Source organism: Lithobates pipiens, unplaced genomic scaffold (assembly GCF_037356315.1).
Source record: "Lithobates pipiens isolate NorthernLeopardFrog02 unplaced genomic scaffold, aLitPip1_a1.2 Scaffold_18, whole genome shotgun sequence".
Classification (NCBI taxonomy): Eukaryota; Metazoa; Chordata; class Amphibia; order Anura; family Ranidae; genus Lithobates; species Lithobates pipiens.
In genome coordinates, this window is record NW_027507758.1 from 147,699,578 (window position 1) to 147,724,848 (window position 25,271).

At 44.7% G+C, this 25,271-nt stretch overlaps 1 protein-coding gene across 1 annotated transcript in view; it reads right to left on the reverse strand.

The window, feature by feature from the left end:
* TFB1M (transcription factor B1, mitochondrial) overlaps positions 1-22,642 on the reverse strand; it is a 99,744-nt gene extending 77,102 nt beyond the window's left edge. The window contains exons 1-3 of the mRNA XM_077486249.1: positions 22,469-22,642; positions 13,947-14,084; positions 6,827-6,978 (exon numbers count right to left, since the gene is read on the reverse strand). Of these exons, the coding sequence (XP_077342375.1) occupies positions 6,827-6,978; positions 13,947-14,061 (267 nt within the window). The 5' untranslated portion in view covers positions 14,062-14,084; positions 22,469-22,642. The remainder of the gene's footprint in view (positions 1-6,826; positions 6,979-13,946; positions 14,085-22,468) is intronic.
* Positions 22,643-25,271: the final 2,629 nt, after the last annotated feature.

Genomic DNA, 25,271 nt, shown 5'->3' on the forward strand with positions numbered 1-25,271 from the left:
CCGCGCCTGGTCCGGTGGCCCGGTCTTCTGTCGCCGTCTTCCGTTCTTCTGTCGCCGCCTTCGTTTCTTCTGCCGGGCCACCGCGCCTTCTTGTAGCTCTTTTACAGGCGGTGGCCCGGTCTTCTGTCGCCGCCGCTGTCGTCGTCGTCGTCGCCGCCGCCGCCGCCGCCGCCTTCCGTTCTTGTTCTTCTTCTTGTTCTTCTTCTTGTTCTTCTCCTGGAGATGTTGACTCGACGATCTCTCCGGCCGGAATGCCAGAGCCGCGCTGTGCGGTCACTTATATAGTGACAATGGGGCGGTGTCACATGGTATATGTCACATGGGTTGGTCACATGGTGACCCCGCCCCCTTACGATGTCATAGTCCCCATGTGACATCAACCCATGTGACCAACCCATGTGACATATACCATGTGACACCGCCCCATTGTCACTATATAAGTGGCAGCGGAGCGTGTCCCTGGCATTCCGGCCGGAGAGCTCGTCGAGTCAACATCTCCAGGAGAAGAAGAAGAAGAACAAGAAGAAGAACAAGAACGGAAGGCGGCGGCGGCGGCGGCGGCGGCGACGACGACAGCGGCGGCGACAGAAGACCGGGCCACCGCCTGTAAAAGAGCTACAAGAAGGCGCGGTGGCCCGGCAGAAGAACCGAAGGCGGCGACAGAAGAACGGAAGACGGCGACAGAAGACCGGGCCACCGGACCAGGCGCGGTGGCCCGGCAGAAGAACCGAAGAGGGGGACAAGACCCCCGAAGTCGGGAGAAGAGGCCGGCGGCGGGGAGGAAGAAAGCCGGACTCCTCCGCTAGTAAAAGAGCTACACACACATAGCGGAGGAGTCCGGCGAGAAGACCCCCGAAGACGGAAGACCCCCGGAGCTGTGCAATAAAATACTTTTTCCATGTGTTGTGTTTTTTTTGTACTTTATTTCACAGGTGAATGGGTAGGGGTACATTGTACCCCATACTCATTCACATAGGGTGGGGGGCCGGTATCCGGGGGCCCCCTTCTTAAAGGGGGCTCCCGGATTCCGATAAGCCCCCCGCCCGCAGACCCCGACAACCAACGGCCAGGGTTGTCGGGAAGAGGCCCTTGTCCTCATCAACATGGGGACAAGGTGCTTTGGGGTGGGGGGGCCGCGCGGCCCCCCCTTCCCCAAGGCACCCCCCATGTTGAGGGCACGCGGCCTGGTACGGCTCAGGAGGGGGGGCGCGCTCGCTCGCCCCCCTTTCCTGGCCGGCCGGGTAGCGTGCTCGGACAAGGGTCTGGTCTGGACTTGGGGGGAACCCCCACGCCGATTTTTTTCGGCGTTGGGGTTCCCCTTTAAGCCCATTCCAGGCGGCGGAGCCCGCGACGTCTCCTTCGCGGGCCCCGCCTACCTGTACACGCGCTCGAAATGGGCGGACTTTCCGAGCGGGAACAGTCCGCTCATTTCGAAAGTACAGCGGACAAGCCCACACACGGGCGGACTGTTCGCTCAAACACAGTTTCAGCGGACAGTTTTTCGGAATTTCCGAAAGACTTTTTCCGTCCAACTGTCCGCTGAAACTGTCCGCTGAAAGCCCACACACGAGCGGACTGTCCGCCCAAACACTGTTCAGCGGACAAGGTTGGGCGAACAGTCCGCCCGTGTGTACGCGGCCTAAGATGCATCCCAATAATAATTATATTTTTCTTTGAGGATGGTAGAAGTATCATTACCGTAGATATATTCATAGGTAGGGCAAAGCTTTTCCTATTGCAAATTTTGTAATAAGATACTTTACTAAAGGAGTTAAGTATTGATTGTAGCACGTGCAGGGATTTGTTGGGATTAGTTAAATGATAGAATGATGTCATCGGAAAATAGCCCAATTTTATGTATTCCATCACCTATCTTTATTGCTGAAATATTTTCATTGGACCTAATGGTTTCCGCTAAGGGTTAAATTACCAAAGAAAATATAATGGGTGAGAGTGGGCAACCCTGTCTGGTGCCATTCATGAGGTTAAAAGTCTTAGCCCTTGTACACACGGTCGGACATTCCGACAAGAAAAATCAGTCGGATTTTTCCAGACGGATTTTGTCTGAAACTGATGTTGCATACACATGGTCGGACAAAGTTGTCGGAAAATCCGATCGTTCGTAACGTGATGACATTATTTAGTTACGACGGGACTATGTTCAGGCTAGTAGCCAATAGCTTTGATCTAGGAATTTGATCTGAGCATGCGTGGCACTTTGATCGGAATTCTCTACAAACGATAGGACAAAGTCCGATCGGATCATGTTGTCGGAAAATTTTTATATCCAGCTCTCAAACTTTGTTGGTCGGACATTCCGACGGAAAAAGTCAGATGAAGCCCACACACGGTCGGATTATCCGACAACACGGTCCAATCGGACACTTTCCGTCGGAATGTCTGACCGTGTGTACAAGGGCTTAGACAACATTCCTGAGGTGGAAACTTTTGGTGATGGTTGTGTATAAAGTAGAATAATTGCTTCATGGATAAATCCTGAAAATCCAAACTTCTCAAGAGTCCTGGAGATATAGTTCCAGTGCACTCTATCGAATGCCTTCTCTGCGTCTAGACCTAGGGGAAGAGAAGGCGTTTGTGTGTTCTCAACGTAGTTAATCAAATTGATCATCCTTCTCGTGCTGTCCGGGGCTTGACGACCCTTAAAGCCTACTTGATCAGAGTCAACCAGGTAAGGACTTATTTCTAACAAACGATTGGCCAATATTTTAGCATAAATTTTAATGTCCGAATTGAGCAACGAGATTGGTCGATATATCAAAAACATATATAGTATCACATATTCTAGAAAACCATATCACTGTGTTACTATATTGACAACGCTACAAGATTAATTATAATCATGCAACAAACAGACTAATAGGAATTTAGAAAGTTCATAGACATTGAGTGATGTGCTCAATCTTAAGTTGTGAATAGGGTGCTCCGCTAAGTTCTCAGACAGAGTAAAAACGAGTCCAATTCAACACCATCCATCAAGATGCTTTTATCCAGTGTGAAGCTTCGTGCTCAGTGTCACTCCCAGTGGTAATACACTTACCGCAAACAGGGTTGTATAAAGGCACTTCTAATTGTATATCACTCCAGGTGTTTCTAAGGCAAAACCTCCAAGACGATCCATAGTGCAAACCATTTTAATCTGTATATATATACCAAAAAAGATCAAAGGGAAGGTGACTTATGTACATTGTACGTATGTTTTTAAAGAGTGTATATGAGATCACAGATTAAAATGGTTTGCACTATGGATCGTTTTTGTTGATTTCTTCCATATGTCAAAAACATCTGAGTGATGTTGTGAGGGGAGAGTCTGTCTTGGAGGTTTTGCCTTAGAAACACCTGGAGTGATATACAATTAGAAGTGCCTTTATACAACCCTGTTTGGGGTACGTGCATTACCACTGGGAGTGACACTGAGCACGAAGCTTCACACTGGATAAAAGCATCTTAGTGGATGGTGTTGAATTGGACTCGTTTTTACTCTGTCTGAGAACTTAGCGGAGCACCCTATTCACAAATTAAGATTCAGCACATCACTCAATGTCTATGAACTTTCTAAATTCCTATTAGTCTGTTTGTTGCATGATTATAATTAATCTTGTAGCACTGTCAATATAGTAACACAGCGATATGGTTTTCTAGAATATGTGATACTATATATGTTTTTGATATTTTGTTTTTGATATGATAGCAGCTTTGAGTTCAAACTTCAATTTTAAACATCTTCTTTTGAGCGCTTGGATCAGTGATACTTGTCAGTCGATATTTATCAGTGATACTTGTATAGAGATTGGTCGATAGTTTAAAAAGGAGAAGTCAAGTCTATGTCAGATTTCGGGAGAGTCATTATTACTGCTTCTAATAGTTATTTCGGGCAACATTTTGCTGTAGCTATGCAATTAAACAGGTTTGTTAAGTGCGGAGCTAAAATATTAATGAATGTTTTGTAATATTTGTTGGATAGACCGTCATTACCTGGCGATTTATGCAGCGGAAGGTCTTTTATAACTTTCTGGGTTTCCATTGGATTTTCACTTATTTCAATATGTCTTGTTGATGAATAAGAACTTATGCTTTATGAGCCTCCTAAGGCTGGATTCACACCTATGCATTTTTAGTGCTTTTTGCATTTTGCAGATTTGCACTACAGAACGTGTTCCATAGGAAACCATGTAAAATGGACTGTAGTGCAAATCTGAAAAAAGCAAACAGCACTAAAAAAATGCATAGGTGTGAATCCAGCCTAACTGATTGATATACTGTGTATCCTGTATATAGTTTCTTAAAAGGAAAGTCTGTCACCCCAGTGTGATGTGTAGATTTAACCCTTTCACTGTCAGTTTGTATGGACATACAGCACTGCCTCCAGCTGGCGAAGCACGTTCACCATATGGACCCGATTCCTACTTCTGCTATAAGCTCATGGTCGCTTCAGTAAAGTATAGAACATAGAGAAGTGTTAATAATTAATTAAAATAAACACATTCATCTAAGAATGCCAGAGCTTATAATAAAAAGTAGGGATATATACACTATAGGCAAGTTCTAGCAATAGGAGAACAGGCAATTAAAAATAAATGTAACCCCAAAAAGTACAGCGCTATTCTTCAATAAAATTGTTGAAAAAAATGTATATGAAAAAAGAAAGAAAAAAGAAATTTATATCGTGAGTGTAGCAGCAACTTAATATGTGAGATACCCACAAACCAAATCTTAGTTAATTTTCAAAAAAGCTGCGCTGAGAATGATCCAAAAATTATTTGTGAAAAATAAAGAGCTAAAAAAACAATATTATACCAACTCTAATTAAAAGAATGTGTATATTCAAAAAATTGTTCCAAAAAATTTTTTTTAAATATTATATTAATTTTCCATATCACCATCTACACAAAATTTCATATAGAAAAAATAGATCCTCTTTGATTGTAGTTCCCACCGTGAAACACACCACACCGGTAAAGGGAAAAAGGGTGTCCTCAAAGATGCAGAAAACAGAACTCCACCACCAATATCACTGCCGCTTACCAGCTAGACTGGTCCCATCACAGAGACCAGATATGGCCACACATAAGAAAACACTCCTTCTGCACATGGACCACCAGGAGGATACAGCTCTGTTCAGACGTTTGGACTGGTCATACGGCTACACCACTCATTGCCCGGTACATACAGAAACAAGAAGGGTCGCCATAGTGTAATAAATTCTTAGGTTTAATAAATAAATAAATAAAAGATTGCCCCTGGAAGACGTCAGTTGTGACGAAACGGCGTAGGGAGGAGTGGCGTATTGACGTCATCGCGTTCCACGCTGAACCCGGAAGCAACGGGCAGCGTTCACGAAGCCGGCCGGCAATATTGTTACTTGTCATACAGGGACCTATTTTCCTAATTGGATGTAAGTGCAATCTTTTATTTATTTATTAAACCTAAGAATTTATTACACTATGGCGACCCTTCTTGTTTCTGTATGTACCGGGCAATGAGTGGTGTAGCCGTATGACCAGTCCAAACGTCTGAACAGAGCTGTATCCTCCTGGTGGTCCATGTGCAGAAGGAGTGTTTTCTTATGTGTGGCCATATCTGGTCTCTGTGATGGGACCAGTCTAGCTGGTAAGCGGCAGTGATATTGGTGGTGGAGTTCTGTTTTCTGCATCTTTGAGGACACCCTTTTTCCCTTTACCGGTGTGGTGTGTTTCACGGTGGGAACTACAATCAAAGAGGATCTATTTTTTCTATATGAAATGAACTCTTTTTTGTGTAGATGGCGATATGGAAAATTAATATAATTAATATTTAAAAAAAAATTTTTGGAACAATTTTTTGAATATACACATTCTTTTAATTAGAGTTGGTATAATATTGTTTTTTTAGCTCTTTATTTTTCACAAATAATTTTTGGATCATTCTCAGCGCAGCTTTTTTGAAAATTAATTAAAAATAAATATCTTTCCTCTGACAGTCCACGTTACGAATGGTTGAATACTGTTAAAACCGGGACCCCTGACAGCAGGTTGTTCTTCATCCCACACCTTAACATCTTTTGGCCTCCCCCCCTTTGGCAGCATGTCCTACCCTCTGCTCCCGTGCAAGACGGGCTCAGTCAGTGCCGATCCGTTGCACCTGTCATCCTGTGAGGGACAATTAGAATTGAATTTTATTTTTTGACTGATTTTTAATTGGAAAAGTAATGCTCTTGTTGTTATATCAGATGTATGTTGGTTATCAGCCTGAAATTTGCTTAGTCTCCTGATGAAGTGAACCTTGCTTTACAAAACACGTTGAGAAGCAACTTAAAGTCTGATTCTTACTACACACTTTTGTCATGTTCAATGTAATGTACTATGGTGTATATTGCTTATCCAAAAAATAAAAATAAAATAAAAAATCGAATTTTATATGTAATGTGACAAATGAAAGTTTTTTTTTTTTTTATATAATGGTTTGAACAATTCTTTTTGGGCTAGACCAGTCGTAATACCCACATGCACCTCTTCTATTTCAGGGAATACAAAAAATTGCAGCAAGACATAGGAACTAGATTTTCAACCAAGTCAGAGCAGAGGGGCAGATCAGAATGTTAACTGTTGTTAAATGTCACTCTCAACATTTGTGCAAGTGTCATATATCCCGAAATGTTTGTAGAGTAACATTCCTTGAGCTCAGGGCATAATTCTGAGGAATCCTATTCTACATATTGCAGGCAAGAACCGGTTAACACATAATACGAAAATTAATAGTGCACAAGGATTACTAACTGCTGTGTTTAGAGTACCATCAATAATTGCAGTAACCCCAGAATAAAATATACCTTAAGTCCAGGAATAAATCTGGTATCCTTTTCTACCACCAGAAGCTCTTCAACTCCAGAATTCAAAATTGCTCTTGTAATGCCACCAGGTCCGGGGCCAACCTCACATACATAGGCGCCTTTCAGATTTCCTGCCTTTCTGACAATTTTATCTGAAAAAGTACACACAATTAACAACTGTATTTTCACACAAAGAGAAAAAAAAAAAAAATCACACAATAAATAATGTTCCATTGATGTGGACAGCAGGATTTACTGAATGCCAACTGTAGAAAAATTATGTGGGAGGGTATTAAGAGACCACATACAAGAACAGAAAATGTGACAGTCCACATGGAATAGATTAACACTGACCAGCCATAACGTTTTTACCACTTACAGGTAAGGTGGATAACATTGATGATCACATTAAAATGGCATATCAAAGTCAGTGGGATATATTAGACAGCAAGGAAACAGGTTGTCCCTGAAGCTGATGCGCTGAAAGCTAAAGAAAAAAAAAAAAAAGGAAGAAGAAAATGGGCACAGCAGTTAGTTGTGTATGGGTGACCTGTGTCTACAGCAACTGGACCACAGAGCAATAGAAGGTGACCTGATCTGATGAATCATAAGGCCGCGTACACACGGGCGGACTGTTCGCCCAACTTAGTCCGCTGAACAGTGTTTCAGCGGACAATCCGCTCGTGTGTGGGCTTCAGCGGACTGTTTCAGCGGACAGTCTGACGAACAAAGTCTTACGGAATTTCCGTAAGACAGTCCGTCCAAACTTGGTTTCAGCGGACAGTCCGCTCGTGTGTAGGCTAGTTCGACAGACTAAGTTTGGCGCATGCTCAGAAAGGATTTACACGGCGAAGGTTGCATTGCAGTGTATTGGACGTCGAATTTCTCGTCCCGTCGTACGTGCCGTTCACGTCATCGCGCACGCTTTCAGCGGACTGTCTGCTCATCGTGTGTGGTCAAGTCCGTTCATGCAAATTTTGAACGGACTGTTTGTCGGATTGTCTGATGAACTTAGTTGGGCGAACAGTCCGCCCGTGTGTACGCGGCCTAAGTTAGGCTTTAATTTGTTTACTCTATCTAATGGCAACTTCTTTTCTCAGCAATCTTTTCCAATAAGAATAACCATTCCATTGTCGACAACCCATTTTATTGATATGACACACACACACACACACACACACACACACACACACACACACACACACACACACACACACACAGAGTGGGTTTCAATCAATAGTAAAGATATGATCATAACTTGTGATGGGAAATTATTGATTCCATCTCCGTTTCCACCATGTATTCTCATAATCTGATTGTATTCACAAACAAAGTATCTCAGTGCTGCTGACTGATGCAAAAGGGTTCACAAATTTCTACCCTGTCTGATTAACTCAGTTTGAATGAATTTGGTCTAAAATAGATTATATATTGATCAGAAAGGAAGTTAGATCTGGCTCTTAATAAAAGTCAAGGCCAACTTCATTTCAGATCCCATATGCAAGAATCCTGCCTATTGACATACTTCCTGGGGCGCCAATCCCTGGATCCATAGCAAGAAACCTATGCCTTCCAGATTCTATAGTAAGTGATTCTGGAAGCCGGCTTCCAGGCATTAGTCAAAGTAGACACTACTGAAGGAGATCCCCCACAATCTTTTATAGAGTGGGATTCAACAGTCAAACCTGTTAAACTCCTTGTCCGTAAAGTAGGATGAAATTTCGGACCTTGTGCAAGAAGGTCTGGCTATAATGGGAGAGTCCAAAGGACTTCTACTACCCTCTTTAAGATCTCCATAAATTAAGATCTTCTGGGACCCAGCTGGGGCCACCAGAATCACCTCCTTCTGTTCCTGCTTAATCCTACGGAGAAGGCGCGGAAGTAGCAGAGCTGGAGGAAATTCATAGATCAGTGAAAACTGATCCCCTGGGAAGACTAATGCGTCCCCTTGTTTGACATAAAGTTGTCGACCTTATTAATGAACCTGGATGCGAATAGGTCCATGTCCGGTGTACACCATCTGACATATTGCCAGGAAGATGTCGGGGTGAAGAGATCATTCTCCCAGAAATAACTGTTGGCGTCTCAAGTAGTACACCTGAACACCTTTTTTTTGGGCTGCACAACTTTTCATGCATCCCCTGGTGATCGATGTAAGCCACCGCCATGGCTCTGTCAGACTGAATCCTGTCAGGACAATCCCGTAATCTGACCGCCAAGATTCTATGGCCAGATGTACTGCCTGAAACTTCCAACAAAGTTGATAGGCAAGGTCCTCTAACCTGGACCATCTCCCCTGGACAGAATCTTCTTCCAGGGCTGCTCCCCAGCCTAGAGAAGGCTGGCATCTGTTAACACCTTGCAGGATAAAGATTTTCCCTCCTGCTGGATAGCAACCACTAATTTATGCTCTGACCTATGTTGGGAGCCAAACGTATTGGAAACAAACAAGGCCTGAATCCTCTTTATTCCAGACCGACAGGATGGTGTCTTGAAGCAGTCTTTGAATAAAACTGCACGTAAGGGATGGCCCTGAAGGAGGCCACCATTTCCCCTAAAAATCTCCTGCAGCCGAATGAAGGAATTTTCCTTTATCCTGATAAGTTGAATTAGTCCTATGATGGAACGGATTCACGACTGGGGTAAGAATACCTTCTTTTGTATGGTATCTATAACCAGCCCCCAAGTAACCTCCTTGATGGTTTTAAAGGAGAATCTTCCTAGGCTGAGAATCCAACCTAGAGTTTTCAGATATCTACAGCGGAGATCAGACTCTGGTTTTAGACCTAAGACTGAAAGATCTATTAAAAGTAGATCTTCTAATAGGCTAGCACAGTTATGCCTTGAGCCCTTAACCTGGCTAAAGGAGGTGCCAGAATCTTTCAGAACACTCGTGGTGCTGTGGCTAAGCCAAATGGCAGTGCCACAATTGAAAAAATAATTTTATATTTCAAACCGCAGAAATTTCTGGTAAGCAGGAAACTTTGGCACATGGAAATATGCAACTCCCTTCCTTGCAGGATAGACACAGCCGATCGAATTATGAAAGGATCAGATGATCAAGTGCCGATTCAGATCTCTGAGATCTAGAATGGGTCTTACCTCTCTGTTTTGGCTCGGAGACCTTAAAAGGTTTGCGGTAAAAAAAAAAAAAAGGGAATCTCTGATATCACCGACTGGGATAACAGCTGATCCAGATGCCAGAAAGACTTTCTCTTTTTTCTCTGGAACCTTAGGAGCATTCTTTGAGGAGATGGACACTCTTGCATAAAGACTGCCACATCAGCAGCCCCAAGGACCCCACAGGCAGCAGCCGACTGGGCCATCTGGGCTCTTGAAACTCTAGATGTAACCTAGAGAAGAAAATTGCAGAAATCCCTCTGCTCTTAACATTGTTCCTGCCTTTCCCCTCACCCGAACGAGTGGGGGTGCTCCTTCATGAGAAGGCCTTAGCATTCTGCTTTATGGGCTTTCTGCCCCCAAGATCCTGGTGCTACCCCTGGGAACTAAGGCATAGGAGAGGCTGCACAATTAAAAGGAGAACTTTTTGAACCTCCTTCTACTTGTAAAGAGAGCTTTACCCCTTTTGGGTGTACTTATCAATTCTAAATAGTCGTACCCCAGGAAGGGACACAGACTGGCTAATGGTTTACACCTGGTGCTTCGGCTGATTAATATTTCAGCCACGGACCTCTGCAAAATGCATATCTATATGCAAATCCATAAGGCTTAAACGATCGAGTCCCTCATAGCATCTGTGAGACACAGTGCGTCAATTACACCAGCCCCTTGCCGGGCCTGCTGATCAGGTAGAACTTTCAGGTATCTCACACCTGTTCCTTAACCCCTTGGAGTCCATATTCCAATGCATTGGCGTGACTGAAAATGTGCTGCACCAAAATAGTGGAGCAGACGTTACAGGGTAAATGGACTGAGCTACTCCAATTGCAGCCAGAACTGCAAAAGACATCTTGTCTTTAAAAGGAAAATCCAACCTTAACTTAATACATAGCTATGCATGAATAGGAAAAACCTCCCCAGGTGGGGGAGGTTCAATAAACCCTATTAGAGGTAGATACCGCAAGAGCCTGTGCTGCAGGCAACAAAAGGGTTACGTAAGGGAGTAGACAAACACCTGACTTGTGTGGCTACTCCCTCCCTGTTAGGATCCTCCGAAGAGGAAAAATAAGCATTTTTCAATATTTGGGAAGATCTACCTGATCCCCAACCTCCTGCACCTCAACAAAAGGGCCCAGAGGACTAGATGGGAATCTGCTATGTTTAGTCCTACTACGGAGAGACAAAATAGCAATAATTTTTTAAATGGTAGAAGAAAAAACCTGTTTGTATGAAATACACAGGGACAGAAGTGTTCTACCCTTGGCAGGCTCATCTGACTGGCCGTATTTTTTTTTTACCTCACAGGGGAGGATGACATTCTTTTGTAAGGGTTTTTAGTTTGTTGTATACTATTAACCCCTTAGAGGAGTTTCTGGTCCCTTTGTAACTCAGAGCTTACAGTACAAAGCAGAGGTAGTACCAGCAAGAGAATGTTTCACTTGCTAGGCTATAGTACAGTACAATAACTGCTATAAATCCTAGCTATGCAATACAATGTTGTCAAAAGGAAAATGCCTGTGTCACCAAACCTGACCAGCAACCGCTCTGCTCTGTCCCTCCACCGCCAGGCAGCAGCTTCTCTTGCAGAGCTCTAAATTACTTCCTCCATGTGTGGCCAATGTTTAGCCATGCCCCCACGTGAAAACGGCCCCCTCTTCCAACAGGGAAGTGTGTGAGCCCCGGCATCATGGCAGGCGGCAGCGGGGTAAATCCTCCACCTGACGAGCGGCCACGACCTGCCCAAAAAAATTATTTTATTTTTTTATTTAAGAAAAAAAGGCAGCTGGCTGGCATTTAAAGGATCAAAAGCCGCCAATCTGGGGGCCCAGGAAGTGACCAGACCCCCCTTCATACCTGAGGGTCTGAGCTGGCTTGAACGGAGAGGAGAGGAGAGTAGAGCTTCTGCTGTTTCCAGAGTCAGAATGGTGAGTGCTCAATACAGCCTCCAGTGGTGACACATAGGCATGACATGACAACACAATACATGGAAGGAGAGATTACTGAGAAAAACTCCCCTACCTTATCTCGCAGCAGGGTTTATCAGAGATAAAAAAAACAATCTTCGCCCTTCACGGTAGGCTCCGAGACCTTGAAAGGAAACCTTCAGGAACAGGGGTACACTCAGGTAATCCCGCAATCCTGGACCGGTTAGAAGACCCTGCCAGTAAACTTGTATTGGCTTTATTACCAAAAAGTACTGGATCCCAGGGCCCAGCTTTAAAAGCATTCGCAAGCAAAACCTTGCGTCTTCGGATGACGAGGTCCGGGTACCATTAATTTAGTCCATTACGGAGACATCAGAATGGATCCGGTCAGGATGGCTGGCTCTCATCAATGGATTACTGCCTGTGGAGCTCAGTACACACATCCTTACACGTGCCCAACACCTTAGACACTGGCAAAAAAAAACTGAGGACTCCCAGTAATGGAAGGGGTTATATGGGGGAAGTTCACTCCTTAAAGCGGTAGTAAACCCGCTGACATGTTTTGTTTTTTCCACACCTGCAAGGCAAAAAGGCATAATGAGTCTGTATGCACCGCATACTAGCTCATTATGAAATACTTACCTTAGAACGAGCCCCCGACATCTCACCTGATACACGCCGAGGGAGCTGACATGTTCCCTCAGCGTTTCTTCCGGATATCGCGGCTCTGGCGCTGTGAGTGGCCGGAGCAGCGATATTGTCACTCCCACCGATATAACCCACATAGTTATTACTATGGCTCTGTGCCCCCTGATGTAAGAAAAGAAAAAATTACATATTTGCTAAATTGTATAACAGAACCGAAGAAAAATGCTTTCGGTCTTCAAAATTTTTGGTCAATTTCTTCATTTGTTTAGCAAAAAATAAAAACAGTGATCATTAAATACCATCAAAAAAATTGGCCTGGGCAGGAAGGGGGTGAAAGTGCCCAATGGTTAAAGAGATACTGTTACCAGACCATTCATTAAACAATCTTTTGCAGTTATTGTATTTACATTATGTGTGTCATCTTCCTGTAAATGCCTCAGTTATGTAGACCTTCAAAAATCTACGAGGTATCCAATCTAGAAAAATCTAGAGATATTCCAATATCATGGAAGTGATGTCAGCAGCCCCAGCAAATTCAGAGCTGTCACTCCTCTCCTTACCTTACATGAAAGGTTATGTAGGGAGGTGCGGGGAGGTGTGGAGGACCTTGCCTAGCACAGAAAGTAACTAGACACTTTGCAAAGAGATAGTAGGCACTTTCTAGAGTAGTCACATTTTGTAGCAAGTTCAGAAGCTCACTTCAAGTCAATAAATAATAATCTAAGGAAAGAAAAAAAAATTGCAAGCAAGCATTTGAAATACTTGATTCTTCTGTGCCTTTACTCGCAATTTTGTAAGGGAATGATGTCTCTTTAAGCCTCAGATGGAAAGTCTATCTCTAGGACTCTGAGTCATAACCTGATCATCGCAGTGTGTATTAGAAGTTACAGCAAGTAAGACAAAGCCAGCTTAATTTCCTGGCTAGAGGACATCCAGCATCATCTAGCACTTTTCTCCCCATCCTTACTGTCCTTGGCCTGCAGCTTTCATTCCCTGGATATCAGCTACTTCAGTCATGGAGGCTCATCAGCAAACCTAAGGTGGTCTATATGCAAATGCAGTCTATCTGGTAACTCACACTCCTCCAGATTGACATCTGCCCACAAAAGCATCTTGATATTTACATTTTTACAGTTTGTCGGGTTGAAAAAAGTCCATCCATCCATTTACATAAATCATTCCAAAACCAGCCCATTGCTTGCATCAAGACTTAAGAGGAGTGCTAGTGCAAGGTGCTATGGTGTATTCAGGAAGCTGTGTACAGCAGCCTGCCATCCCTTCCCACCATCCATGATCTGGCATGACAAATGAAAGTGGTCAAATAGGTGTGACTTTGACAGTGTGGCTAAAGCCTTAATACATGAAATCTAAAAAAAATAAAAATAAAAATAAAAAAAACAACAAACACACACACACACAGACCATACCTGTAAGTCTCGAGTCCAGCAAAAAGTTCTGAGAGAGTTGTTTTTGTGCTCTTAAATTGTAAAGTTTTATAATTTCCTTGATGGTTGGCAAAGGAGGTAACCGATACAAGTTCATCTTGCCTAATTTATGTTATACACCTAAAAAAAAAAAAAAAAATTATAAAAAAGTTCAAACAACGTTATCAAACATGTAAAACCAATAAAAGGCCATTTCCATATATATCTTATCATCCTCATTTGCTAATACTGAAGCCTTAGTGTACAGTACTTACACTGATAAGTAGAGCCCCCTACCCGTCAACACAGTGCACATTTTTAAAAAACAAAGCAGATATTTCAAAATTTACCTACTGTGCCATCTGCTGGCAAAACAAAGACCAGCAACTGCAAAAAAAAAAAAAAACCACACAAGAAATAAATATTTTTAGCATTCACTTCAACTATCCAATCATGTGAAAATAAAAATTTGTGTTTAGTTTTTTCATAAGCACATGTGGGTATTTAAGGCTCCATGTACACTGAAGCTCAAAAAAACTTTTTCTGGACGTCAGATTGCTGCCAGAAAACGCTGGTTGAAAAACTTGCTTTTAACAGCGTTTATGAGCTTTTATTAGCGTTAGCGTTTACAATAAAAATACAGAGGACATTCCAAAAATCCCACAGTGCATTCCAAACTCCCACAATGCATTGAAAAAAATAGTATGCAGAACACTAATTAATGCGCGCTTATCGGCGTTTGCCGTTTTTTGGCGATGAAAATCGGCACTTGGAGCGCGAATTTCTGGCGTTCAGAAAAAAGCCCATAAACTCCACTGCTCATTAAAGCTAAAAAACGTCCATGTGTGCATGGACACATAGGCTAACAGAGTGGAGTTTATGGGCTCTTAAAAAAAAAAATGCCCAAGGCTTTCACACTGGAGCTTTGCGCTGGCAGGACGTCAGGAAAAGTCCTGCCAGCAGCTTCTTTGGAGCGGTGTGTTTACCGCTGCTCCCCATTGACATACAGCGCTGCAATATCGCCAGCAAAACGCCGCTGTTGCAGCGTATTGCGGACGGTTTTAACCCATTTCTCAGCCGCTATCGGGGGTAAAAGCAGCCTGCTATCGGCCGAAATGCGCCGCAAATCCGATGGTAAAACGCCACTAAAAATGGCGGCGATTTACCAATGCTATGGGCGGCATGGTGTGAAAGCCCTTTAAAGCCTTGTACACACAGTCGGAGAATCCGTCGGAATGAGTCTTATCGGACCGTGTCGTTGGATAATCCGACTGTGTGTGGTATGCATCGGACTCATTCCGTCCGAATCTCCGTCGGACCCAATTTTCCAACATGTTGGAAATATTTTCCGACCAACTGGTTTGATCGGACATACTCCGATCATGTGTAGAGAATTTTGATCGGACCAAGTGCCACGCATGCTCAGATCAAATTCCTACATCAAAGCTATTGGCTACTAGTCCCATCGTAACGAAATTACGTCATCACGTTCTGAATGATCTGATTTTTCGACAACTTAGTCCGACCGTGTGTATGCAACAGTTTCGGACAAGATCCAACTGGCAAAATCCGACGGACAAAATCCGACTAATTTGGTTGGCAGAATGTCCGACTGTGTTTACAGGGGCTTAGTATTATTCAACCCTTTAAAAAAAAAAAATCTCAAAACTGAAATTTTTGTTGCAGAGTAAGCCTAAAAATGAACCTGTATGTTAGTGCAGACGTCTGTCAAAATTAGTGGATTACAGTGGATACAAAAAAAAAGTCTACACACCCTTGTTAAAAAGTCAGATTTCATTGATGAGAAAAAAAAAGGGACAAAGAAATAATTTTAATAACTTTTTCCACCTTTAGGCTAGGTTCACATTGCTGCGATGCGGGAACGCCGCGAATCCGCGGCGTTTTCCCGCATCGCATACCTCCCGCCGGCAGTTCACACTGCCCTATGCGGACGGCTGGGGGTGTCAATGTTATGTTAATGACACCCCCAGATGCGTCGGCAAATCGCAGTGCGATCTGCCGACTCGCACAGGAATCGGATCGCATGGTGTGAACCCCCATGCGATCCGATTCCGTTGCGGACCCAAAAAAGGGTCCCTTGCGAGTTTGCTGCGGGACCGCTGCGAGTTCAGCCATACTATCTGTATGGCTGAACTCGCAGCGCTACGGAGATCGGATGTGATTTGCTGTGCGAATCACATCCGGTTCTCCCCCCGCAGCGGTGTGAACCCAGCCTTAGGCTGGGTTCACACTGCTGCGGGGGGAGATCCGGATGTGATTCGCACCGCAAATCACATCCGATCTCCGTAGCGATGCGAGTTCAGCCATACAGATAGTATGGCTGAATTCGCATCGCTCCCGCAGCAAACTCGCACGGGACCCTTTTTTTGGTCCGCAACAAAATCGGATCGCATGGGGGTTCACACCATGCGATCCGATTCCTGTGCGAGTCGGCAGATCGCACTGCGATATGCGGACGGATCTGGGGGTGTCATTAACATATCATTGACACTCCCAGCCGTCCGCATAGGGCAGTGTGAACTGCCGGCGGGAGTAATGCGATGCGGGAAAACGCTGCGGAATCGCGGCGTTCCCGCATCGCAGCGGTGTGAACCCAGCCTTAGTGCTCATGCACACGGACGTTTTGAAAAACTGGCTGCAAAGCTAGCTCCGATGCCTGGAAAAATTGTTGTTTTTTTACCGCGTTTTGCATTGGCGTTTTTGTGCGTTTTTGCGCGTTTTTTAGCGTTAGCGTTAAGTAGCGTTTTTTAAGAAACACATCTCTTGGCTATAGCACTCAGAAAACAAAGAAAATATGTTGCGCGTTTATGCGCGTTTTTGCGCGTTTTCCCGCGATTCGCGTTTTTACAGCTCTAGCTCCACACCACGGAACGCACTGGTCCTGGGTTTTTTTTACAGCTTAAAAACGCCTATGCCATTTGCAGCTCAAAAACGCCTAGGTGGCCATGAAGCCATAGACTAACATGGACAGCCGTTTTTAAGCTGCAAAAAAAGCTCAAAAAAGTGGCTGTAAAAACGTCCGTGTGCATGAGGCCTTAATGTGACCTATAAACTGTACAACTCAATTGAAATATTTTAGGTAGAAGTATAACTAAAATAATATGGTTGCATAAGTGTGTACACCCTTAAACTAATACTTTATCGAAGCACCTTTTGATTTTATTACAGCACTCAGTCTTTTTTGGGTATGAGTCTATCAGCATGGCACATCTTGATTTGGCAAGATTTGCCCATTCTTCTTTGAAAAAAACACTCCAAATCTGTCAAACTGCGATGGTATCTCCTGTGCACAGCCCTCTTCAGATAACCCCACAGATTTTCAATGGGATTCAGGTCTGGGCTCTGGCTACAAAACTTTAATCTTCTTCTGGTGAAGCCATTCCTTTGTTGATTTGGATGCATGCTTTGGGTCATTGTCATGCTGAAAGATGAAGTTTCTCTTCATGTTCAGCTTTCTAGCAGAAGCCTGAAGCTTTTGTGCCAATATTGACTGGTATTTGGAAGTGTTCATAATTCCCTCTACCTTGAGTAAGGGCTCTGTTCCAGCTGAAGAAAAACAGCCCCAAAGCATGATGCTTCCACCACCATGATTCATAACTGGCATGTTTTTTTTTGGTGATATGCAGAGCTGTTTTTGTGCCAAACATATCTTTTGGAATCATGCTCAAAAAGTTCACCCTTGGTTTCATCTGGCCGTAACACATTTTCCCACATGCTTTTGGGAGACTTCATGTGTTTTTACAAAATTTAGCTGAGCTTGGATGTTTTTCTTCGTAAGAAAAGGCTTCTGTCTTGCCACTCTACCTGATAGCTCAGACATATGGAGAATATGGGACATAGCTGCCACATGTACCACACAGCCAGTACTTCCTGGCGCTCCTTTAACTACTTTAGCCCCGGAAGAATTTACCCCCTTCCTGAGCACTTTTTGCGATTCGGCACTGCATTGCTTTAACTAACAATTGCTCGGTCCTGCGACGTTGTATCCAAACAAAATTGACGTCTTTTTTTCACCCACACAAAAATATATATATAAAAAAATGTTTTTTTTTCCTCAGTTTAGGCCGATATGTATTCTACATATTTTTGGTACTCCGCTATGCAGAGTGGACATGGACACAGCCCCCTTTTCTCTATGGGGCGGTCAGATGGAAATGGTCTGCCTGTCCATTTCAATCCAACTGTCATCCAATTTGCCAGACAGATGGGGAACGTATCCCCACCCATCTGTTTTTAGTGGACCAAATCGGATGCCCACAGGTGTTAGCGGACACATGTCCACTGACATTTGCCGCTCTACAGAAAGCAATGGGTGGTCCTGTCAGACAGGCGGACCCAATCTATCTGCTGGTGTGAAAGGGGCTTAAACTTTGCCCTTAGACGTGGCAACATTTGTTGCCAGGTCCCTCCCTGTGGACCGGTGTCCTTTCATACAAGGTCCCCCATCCTATAGTGTCCGCTGTGTACTGCGCATGCGCAGTACACAGCAACACAGATTCTGAAAATTGCAGAGGATGAACGGCGCCTGCGCCGTGATTCCAGGTTATATCCCCATCATCCAAGTGGACATAGAGTAGGAATATAAAAGAGCCGAGCGTAGCGAGGCCGAGCCCGAAGCGTGGCGAGCGAAGCTCGCCCGCGAGGGGCCCTATAATATTCACAACCCTATGTCCGCTTGGATGGTGGGGCTACCACCTCCACTCATGGCGCAGGCGCCGTTCAGCTTCGGAGATTTTCCGAAGTTTTGTCTGCTCAGTACGGGGCGGACACTATATGATGGCAGGACACGATCTGCCAGAACACCGGCAAGGTAAGTTACTAGTTAATATGTGATGATTTGAGGAGCCATGTCATCTGTTGGTGTTGGTCGACTGTGTTTTATCAAGTCCAAAGTCAGCGCAGCCCTCTACCAGATAATTCTAGAGTACTTCATGCCTCCCTATGCTGACCAGCTTTATGGAGATGCCGATTTAATTTTCCAGCAGGACTTGGCACCTGCCCACACTGCCAAAAGTACCAATACATCGTTTAATTGTTATGGTATCACTGTGCTTGATTGGTCAGCAAACTTGCCTGACCTAAACCTCAGAGAATCTGCAGGGTATTGTCAAGAGGAAGATGAGACAACAGACCCAACAATGCAGATGAGCTGAAGGTCGCTGTCAAAGAAACCTGGGCTTCCATAACACCTCAGCAGTGCCACAGGCTGATCGCCTCCATGTCATGCAGTAATTCTTGCAAAAGGATCTCCAATCAAGTATTGAGTGTATACTATACATGGACATACTTTTCAGTTAGCCAACATTTCTGTATTAAAAATCCTTTTTTTTTTATTTGTCTTATGTAATATTCTAATTTTCTGAGATACTGAATTTTGGGTTTCCACTAGCTGTAAGCCATAATCAACAAAGTTAAAAGAAAGGAATGCTTAAAATATATCACTCTGTATGTAATGAATCTACAGTATATGTTTCCCTTTTTGATTTGAAATGTTGAAAAACTTTTTGATGATATTCAAATTTTATGAGATGCACCTGTACAATGGTTTGTCTAAATATGTGCAGAAGTGCTTCCCAGTATTCACAGCTGCTGCTTCAGGATTACTCAGTACTAGGGATGAGCTCAGGTGTGTTCGCATGGTCCACGTGTAGAGCCCGCCAGGAAGTCGGCGCAGAGCTGCGCTAATCACAGGCAGTGAAACATTGCCTGATCTCTGTGGCCACACATCGGGGCAATGTCTCACTGCCTGTGATTAGCGCAGCGCTGCGCCGACTTCCTGGCGGGCTCTGCATGTGGACCATGTGAACACGCCTGAGCTCATCCCTACTCAGTACACTTCCCTGAACTTCTGGTCACACACTGAGCATGTCACAGCAAGTCACATGACCACCCTAATCGAGACTATATATCTATTTAACCCTACCTCAGGAGCTGCCGTCAATCTACAAAACTGGAGGAGGAGCAGGGGCGTGGCTTGCTCTTTTAGGTTTTAAGTCTGCGCATGATGGTGTGCATAGTGTCTGAATGTCCAGCTGTACTTCCCTGCTGGGAGCGCACATGAAAAAGTAGCTACACCGGGGCTCCATGGGACCCTGCAAGGCAGCATAGCCACCTGAAAACAGAATATACTGTCGGTTGACTTTTGACAAGCAGTGCAAAGACAAATAACAGGTAAAGAGCACACATAAAACACGGTTAGGGCTGAGGTCAGTTTTATTTACCTAAGGGCTTGCATGCTGCAACACATGTTTTTAGATGTATCTTGTGCTGGGGATGTCTAACGCAATGTTGTAAAGTATCCCAATTTAATTTTATTGCAGCTTGCCAATCAGATGCCGTGGCTGCATTAGTATTCACTCTGTTTTCACCTGGTGATCTGACCAGTAACACGCCTCCTGTATTAGTGAGACATAACTCTGGATGAAGGAGAACAGGGGGCATCTTTGGACAGCAGCACTGCCAGTCTGTGAGGAGCGGAGTATTAGAAGTACTAGCAGATTTACATACACTAACAAACTAAAGCTGAACTCCAGCCAACACTTTATAAGTAGTTTTGTTTTCCCAGCAAACAGTTTATTTATTTTTATTTTTAGGAAACAGTTTTGCTTTCCTTTTAGGATAAAGGTTTTACATAAAAGCTGAGCGTTGTAAACACCAGTGCCAGCGTTAAAGTGGTTGTTGACCCACTTTCACAAAGTTCACATCATTTTTTCTGTCTCTTAAAGCGGTTCTTCACCCTAAAGGGGAAGTTCCGCTAATCTGATCCCTCAGTTACCTGGATAATCCAGGTATCTGCACCCACTTCCGGGACAGACCGCCGCAGACGCCCCCCCCCCCCCCGTTGTGTTCTGGGAAACACACAGTTCCCAGAGACACAGCGGGGACCAGCAGAGACGCGCAGCGCGACTCGCGCATGCGCAGTAGGGAACCGGGCAGTGAAGCCGCAGTGCTTCACTTCCCGATTCCCTGACAGAGGATGGCAGCGGGGGCAGCAGAGAGACGAGTGATCGCTCGTCATCTGCCGCCGGCATCGCTGGACCCTGGGACAGGTAAGTGTGATTTTATTAAAAGTCAGCAGCTGCAATATTAGTAGCTGCTGGCTTTTAATATTTTTTTTTTTTAGGTGCAGAACCACTTTAATGCAGTGCCCCTTTTTTTTGTACAATTCTCCTTTAAGGGGGCGTGACAAGGGGTGTGTCCTATGCCTGCATACTTTTGCTGATAGGTGTCCCTCATTCCCATCTCAAAACGTTGGGAGGTGTGGTTTTAATACCTCTTCACTCTATCCAAAACAAAAAGTTTTTCCTTTAGTTACACTTTAGGTTTTGTAAAGTGTAACTAAAGGCCCGTACACACGGTCGGACTTTTTGACAACAAACATGCAAATTAGCTGTTTTGGAGCAACATCCGACTGTGTGTACGCTCCATCGGACAAACTTTTTCTGTTTTCATCGGACTTTTGTTGGCTCTGCGAACGGACAAACTTTTTGACAACAGAAGTCCGATGGAGCAAAGTCCGACCGTGTGTATGCAAAAGCATCGGATTTTTGTACAAGGTACAAACACGCATGCTCAGAACCATTGCAAACGATCAGACTACAATACAGAAGTTGACCAAAGGTGGCGCTGGAGTCATTGAACGTCCTCTTTTGAAGTGGCGTCCGTACGTTGTGACGTCACCACGTTCGTGTTTGTTGTCAAAAAGTCCGACCGTGTGTATGCAATACAAACTTGTGGACAACACACTTTGTACAAAAGTCCACGGAAAAGTTTGTACAAGTCCGACCGTGTGTATGGGGCTTTAGTGTAAAAGTGCAACCGTATGTCCCCTCACATGGTGGGGCTTGCACCTGGACTAGAGTGCGCAGGCGGTGGTCATCTTCGGACACTTTCAGAGTCTCCTTCTCTTCCGTACTGCGCAAGCGCTGCGCCTGCGCAGTACACAGCGGACACTATCCGATGGCCGGACAGTTTTTTGATAGAACACCGGCTGTCTTCCCTTATCAGCAGATCTACACGTGAGGACCTTTAATGCAAAAGAGACAGAGCATGTCACTTCTGCAATAAGAAATGCTGCCTGATCACCCATTTTTGATTGTTAGCCTAGAGGTCCACTGAAGTGTCACTACAGAACCCTCCATTCATCTCCAATCACTGCGGAGTGCTGTGATCCCATGCAGGGACTTACACTGAGTATAAACACACACATGTCGCACACACCTGGCACATGTATGGTGTGAAGGGCACACACAGAACAATACACAATGCACTGATCTATGCAGACTGATGGACATGACGTGAACCAGACCTACGTGGATTCCATTACATTTTATGTGTAAGCCAGAAGTCATTGTGTGCACACTGAGCCAGGTTTAGTGACAGGGTGCAAGGGGACTCCAGAAGGTCAGCGTGACAACCAGGATACCAGCACTGGCAGAATATGGAGCTGTCCTTTAATCCCCACACTACAACCCATGAGGGAGCTACATGAATCTCTGCCATACCTTTCTCCTTCATATACACATTCTGTATTCCATTCCCAGTGACGTCATCTCACAGGCTTCCACTACCGACAGACAGTGGGCGGGATTAACCGGAAGCCCCACGTGTGTTCATGTGTCTGTACTGCCGGACTACATCTCCCAGCAGTCCTCTGCTGCACGCAATGTATGGGCGGGGCCCTCTGTAGCACGCAGTGTATAGGCGTGTTCTTGGGTGGGGCAAGGACTAATGTAGGCGGGTGAATGCGACGTGACAGACGTAAAAGAATATTAGCATAATAAATGCAATGCAGTTCAGTAACACAGTGTAGAATGACAATAATCCGATACGCAGTTTGTGCACACTGCGCATGTGCGCTTTTGCCATCGGTTCTGGTCACATGACTCAGACCTGGCTCATACAAGGGTTCTGGTTGGTTGTTGCTTAAAACAGAGACTTGCTTAGTGTATGTATGAAATTGAATAATGAGAGGATTCATCAAACTGGGAGCAGTCAGAGTGCGGGGCAACTGTTCTTGTCAACCAATCAATTTTTTCTCATTTACAAAACCTAAAGTGTAACTAAAGGAAAAACTTTTTGTTTTGGATAGAGTGAAGAGGTATTAAAACCACATCTCCCAACGTTTTGAGATGGGAATGAGGGACACTTATCTGCAAAAGTTCCTTTCCTGTGTACTGACTTTGGAAATGTACAAATACAGCAATGTAGAAATCAGATGAAAGGTTTAGCACTGGAAAACACTTTTTAATAGGTAAAAAGTGGATTGTATATACATCTATATAGATCAGACCAAAATGAGGAGCACAGAGGGACGTTGCAACAAATCAGGGACAGTCCCTCGAAATCAGGGACAGTTGGGAGCTATGTTAAAATTCCTGTCAGGTTTTTATTGCTGTCCCCGTTAGGGAGTCTCACCCTCTCTATTTGTCCTGTTTACCATTATCATTGAATGTCAAAGTAAAAGAAAGTCCCCAGAACAGGAATAGAGAGAGGAAATCTTCCAGTGGGGACACAGGTTATGGTGGCACACCGGGATTCCCTTAAAGCAGAGCTCCGTCTGTTTTTTGTTTTGTTTTTTAACTCTGAATACTCAAATACTGTAGCTGCTGACTTTTAATATAAGGACACTTACCTGTCCAGGGAGCCCGCGATGTTGTCACCCCTCGCCAATTCGTCAATCAGCATCTTCACTAAGGCCCCTTTCACACTGAGGCTGTTTTCAGGCGCTATAGCGCTAAAAATAGGGCCTGAAAAAAAATGCCCCTTTCACACAGGAGCGGTGCGCTAGCAGGACGATGAAAACAGTCCTGCTAGCAGTATCTTTGGAAAGGTGAAGGAGCAGTGTATTCACCGCTCCTAAACTGCTGCTACCCATTGAAATCAATGGGGCAGCACGGCTATACCGCCGGCAAAGTGCGGCTGCAGCGGTGATTTGCGGGCGGTTCTAACCCTTTTTAAGCCGCTAAAACGATGGTAAAGCGCCGCTAAGAATAGCGCCGCTTTACCACCGACACCCGCACCTCCCCAGTGTGAAAGGGGCCTAAGGGAAACAGGAAGTGAGGCGTTGTGGATTCACAGTCCATTTCATACTGCGCATGCGGGAGTAGCGCTGCACTTTCTGAATGGTCTCACCGTCTTCTGAGACCTGTGTGTCTCCCAGAAGGCAGTAGGAGGGGATGGAAAATTTGTAGATCGTCGTGCAGCGATCTTACCCGGAAGGGGGGGTGGGTACCTGGTTTTGACAGGTTTCCACTCCTCCCTAGGGCTGCCACCTCATCCCTTTAAACCCAAATACATATGAATTACACAGGTTTGAAGCAAATTTTATTCAGATAAGGCACCAAGTGTGTATAATTACCATCTTAATCTGCCACAGAACCTGCGTAATCATTGTGTTCGGGTTTTAAAGGGATGAGGTGGCAACCCTACCCCCCCCCCCCCCCCCAAAATAAAAGTGTGAAATGTAGCAGTGGAGTGGGGAGGGGACGGTGCAAACAAGCAGAGCTTTCCCTTTTTGGGTGGAGCCCCGCTTTCATTTTCAGGGATTTCCTCTCACTTCCTGTTTGGCTATGGGACAGCAAGTGAAGTGAAATCTCCCCAATAGCACAAAAAAAAAACAGAGAGATTACAACCCTCCCTTAGGCCCCTTTCAGGGTGGACTCTAATTAGATCAGCGGGGGATCTGTCCTCTAGGCAGAGCGGGCAGATGACAGATCCATGTCCTCTCTTTATTGTTGTCCCCGTTAGGGAGTCTCACCCTCTATATTTGTCCTGTTTACCATTATTGAATGTCGAAGTAAAAGAAAGTCCCCAGAACAGGAATAGAGAGAGGAAATCTTCCAGTGGGGACACAGGTTATGGTGACACACCGGGATTCCCTTAAAGCAGAGCTCCGTCTGTTTTTTGTTTTGTTTTTTAACTCTGAATACTCAAATACTGTAGCTGCTGACTTTTAATATAAGGACACTTACCTGTCCAGGGAGCCCGCGATGTTGTCACCCCTCGCCAATTCGTCAATCAGCATCTTCACTAAGGCCCCTTTCACACTGAGGCTGTTTTCAGGCGCAGAGCTTTCCCTTTTTGGGTGGAGCCCCGCTTTAATTTTCAGGGATTTCCTCTCACTTCCTGTTTGGCTATGGGACAGCAAGTGAAGTGAAATCTCCCCAATAGCACAAAAAAAAACAGAGAGATTACAACCCTCCCTTAGGCCCCTTTCAGGGTGGACTCTAATTAGATCAGCGGGGGATCTGTCCTCTAGGCAGAGCGGGCAGATGACAGATCCATGTCCTCTCTTTTTATGCACAG